Source organism: Eleginops maclovinus, chromosome 6, assembly GCF_036324505.1.
Source record: "Eleginops maclovinus isolate JMC-PN-2008 ecotype Puerto Natales chromosome 6, JC_Emac_rtc_rv5, whole genome shotgun sequence".
Taxonomy (NCBI): domain Eukaryota; kingdom Metazoa; phylum Chordata; class Actinopteri; order Perciformes; family Eleginopidae; genus Eleginops; species Eleginops maclovinus.
In genome coordinates, this window is record NC_086354.1 from 11,333 (window position 1) to 15,289 (window position 3,957).

Sequence of the window (3,957 nt, forward strand, 5' to 3'; positions counted from 1 at the left end):
TCCCTACGAACCTAGAGACTGGTCCAAACTAACTCTACTTCACTACAACTGGTAGTAAGTGTTACATGAGGGTTTGGACAACCATAAAGACAGGGCAGGGTATAGTTGTTCCCTTGCCCGCTCCATGATTTTGTGCTCTGGTTTCCACAGGAAAAACGGATGAAGTTGAAAGCACTTCGGTGAAGGCAGGTCAGAAATTGAGTCTATGAGCTCAGGCTGAGGTGGATAACGCCACAAGGACAGCATGTTCATAGGATGCCGCACTGGACGTGAACCTGGCCACAGACCCAATGCCTCCACCTCAGTCTTCATCCAGATTTTCTGTTGGTGGGAACAGTTCCACTGGGAAACATCCTGATTATAGCCTGGGACAGAGGCTGCAGGCTGATGTGGGACATCTAATGGGACAGGAGGCGCTGGACATGGCAGAGCTGTAAAACACAATAAAACACTATAGCAGGGGTTTTCAACCGGTGGTCCGCGGACCCCTGGTGGTCCGCGGCGGCATTGCATGTGGTCCGTGACAAGAGCCTATGTTGATCAGTTCACCATTGTTTTTTTTTAATATAAATTCGCTTTGATATTTCAACACATTTCCAGAATACCGTTACATATCGTGAAAAATATGTTTAAAATAATATAAAGGAAATTCAAGCTGACAGAATGTAGCCTTGCGCCTATCCAGTCTATGGTAGCCTGTGATTCGCTAATGGTAATGAGTTGCGTCGCTAACCTCACTTATTATTCATTACGTACAGTCTTGCGAGCAAAGTTGACACACATTTATAAGCATAGCCGACGAGAGTATTTTAAGATAGGTTGTAGTACAGCAAACATTTGTTACATATGTACTAGTCTAGCTATATATCTAGCACCAATGGATCGTTTTGTAGTGAGGAAAGTGCCAGAGGGACAGGCTGCCATGACAGAGGGTCAGGCTGCCACGACAGAGGGACAGGCCGCCACGATAGGGCAAGGACAGGCTTCCGAAGCGTCAACTTCGCAAAAAAGACGAAAAAGAAAATACAATGAGGAATATGTTAAATATGGATTCACAGTGACGACAGACAGAGCAGGAGAGGAGGTACCACTGTGTTTCGTATGTTCAACAATTCTCTGTAATGAAGCTATGAAGCCGTCGAAACTTACGCGGCATATGGAGACGCATCACGTCCACTTGAAGGCCAAACCCGTTGAGTACATGCAACAGATGTTGCGTGATTTCAAAGGACAGCAGGCTACCATGAGGAAGAGTGCAAAAATAAATGAAAACGCACTGAAAGCATCGTATCTGGTCGCTCTCAGGGTTGCAAAAAGTAAGAAGCCCCATACCATTGCAGAGCAGCTTATATTGCCAGCAGCCATAGATATGTGCAGAGCTATGGTAAGCGAAGAATGTGCCAACAAATTAAAAACTATTCCGTTGTCAGACAACACAATCGGAAGACGAATTGGGGAAATGGCAAATGATGTCAAAGACCAGCTGATGGCAAAACTTCAGACAGTTCTGTTTTCCCTTCAAATCGACGAGACGACAGATGTTACTAATGATGCGCAACTGTTAACATTTGTGCGATACGAGGACAGTGGCACTATGTGCGAGGAATTTCTTTTTTGCAAACCACTGCCCGGGCGAACTACCGGTGTAGAAATATTTAAAGCACTGGACGATTTTTTCACGGAGCACAATATCTCGTGGCAGAGGTGCGTTGCATTATGCAGCGATGGGGCCCGAGCCATGAGTGGCAGCAAGACTGGACTGTTTGCGCATGTAAGGAGGGTGGCTCCGGGGGTAATTTGGACACACTGCCTGATTCATAGAGAGGCTCTCGCCTCCAAAGATCTCAGTGTTGAGCTCAGTGGTGTGTTTGATGTCGTTGTCAAGACGGTCAACTTCATAAAACGAAACGCATTGAATACACGCCTGTTTTCATCCCTATGCCATGACTTGGGAAGTGAACACAGCTCTCTCCTTTATCATTCAGAGGTGCGTTGGCTGTCTCGCGGCGCTGTGCTCGCCCGTGTGTTTGAACTACGCGGAGCTATCTACGAGTTCTTGTGCGAGAAGCATTCTGATCTGGCTTCCAATTTCAACGATAGTTACTGGTTAACTAAGCTGGCGTACCTCACAGATGTTTTTGCAGAGCTGAACAAGTTGAACAGCTCCATGCAAGGGAGAGATGCAAACGTCATGCAGCTCTACGAGAAGCTCGACGCATTTGTGAAAAAAATGTCAAAGTGGATCGAACGAGTGGAGAGCAATAACTTGGCGATGTTTCCTTCAGTTGAGGAATACCCTGACAGCACTGACATCAACGACACTATATGTGAGCATTTGAGGAAGCTTGTGCGTCAATTCGCAAAGTACTTCACTGATTCGGAAGAGTGGCGCCGTGACAGCAAGTGGATCCTGCTCCCATTCAGTGACGATGCATCAGTAGGGTCAAGTCTGACGGCTGTGGAAGAGGATAAGCTGATTGAGATGTCCACAGACTCTGTCAGGAGGCATATGTACGACACACAGCCCCTTGTTAAATTCTGGATAAGTTGCCAGACAGAATTTCCACAGCTTGCTGCAAAAGCAATGAGGTGTCTTTTGCCCTTTCCAACCACATACCTGTGTGAGAGTGGTTTTTCTACACTGGCGTACTTAAAGAATAAGTACAGGGCTAGGCTTGATCCAGAGAATGACATGAGACTGTCTCTGTCTACCATTTCGCCACGAATAGACAGGCTGTGTGGACTTCACCACGCCCAGATATCACACTGACAGGTAGGCCTAATTCTCCCATGTTTTCACTGTTACGACCCTGGCGGGTTTAGGCCCCGCCCTGTGTTAATGGTAAGCCTGTTCTCTCTCCCTGCTTTTCTCAATCTCTCTCTGCTTTTCTCAATCTCTCTGTCTCTACAGCAGGTGATTGGTGACAGGTCTGTCCTGGCTGGGTTATAAAAGCCCTGACCAGCCAGCAGTTGAGGCTGCCTTGGTCTTCATTTGTTGGATTTTGGTTCTCCGGTGTTGTTGGATTTTTGTTCTCCGTTGTTGTTTTGTCACACACCTAGACTGACTTTGCATGACATTTTTAGTTACTTTTCCCAATACTGAATTGCACAACACTTTATTATTCTTTATTCTTTCTTTAAAATAATCTTTAATTTAATTTAATTTAATAAATCTACTTTTATTATTATAAAATCTGCGTGGCCTCTCTTTCATGTTTCATGCATTGAGCTATGCATGTAACACCAAATACACACGCGCACGCGCAGGCACATCAGTGGGCCGCGGATTGCTTTCTAGTCCGAATGGTGGTCCCTGGGACAAAACCAGTTGAAAACCCCTGCACTATAGTACATACACAATAAGAGAAAAATGAAATAGAGTTACAGTGGGGCAAAAAATATTTAGTCAGCCACCAATTGTGCAAGTTCTCCATTAAAAGATGAGAGAGGCCTGTAATTTTTATCATAGGTACACCTCAACTATGAGAGACAGAATGAGAAAATAAAATCCAGGAAATCACATTGTAGGATTTTTAATGAATTAATTGGTAAATTCCTCGGTAAAATAAGTATTTGGTCACCTACAAACAAGCAAGATTTCTGGCTCTCACAGACCTGTAACTTCTTCTTTAAGAGGCTCCTCTGTCCTCCACTCGTTACCTGTATTAATGGCACCTTTTTGAACTCGTTATCAGTATAAAAGACACCTGTCCACAACCTCAACAGTCATACTCCAAACTCCACTATGGCCAAGACCAAAGAGCTGTCAAAGGAGACCAGAGACTAAATTGTAGACCTGCACCAGGCTGGGAAAACTGAATCTGCAATAGTAAGCAGCTTGGTGTGAAGAAATCAACTGTGGGAGCAATTATTAGAAAAGGAAGACATACAAGACCACTGCTAATCTCCCTCGATCTGGGGCTCCACGCAAGATCTCACCCCGTGGGGTCAAAATGA

At 45.1% G+C, this 3,957-nt stretch overlaps 1 protein-coding gene across 1 annotated transcript; it reads left to right on the top strand.

Moving 5' to 3' along the window:
- Positions 1–457: 457 nt before the first annotated feature.
- Positions 458–3,341, top strand: LOC134865693 (protein FAM200A-like). The gene is made up of 2 exons (XM_063885362.1): positions 458–2,773; positions 2,912–3,341. Exon 1 carries the CDS (start codon positions 689–691, stop codon positions 2,768–2,770), a length of 2,082 nt encoding a protein of 693 aa, XP_063741432.1. The 5' UTR covers positions 458–688; the 3' UTR covers positions 2,771–2,773; positions 2,912–3,341.
- Positions 3,342–3,957: the final 616 nt, after the last annotated feature.

What these genes read in the sequence shown, in the direction of transcription:
- LOC134865693 (XM_063885362.1), top strand. Translation starts at nt 689, where the DNA reads ATGGTAGCCTGTGATTCGCTAATGGTAATGAGTTGCGTCGCTAACCTC.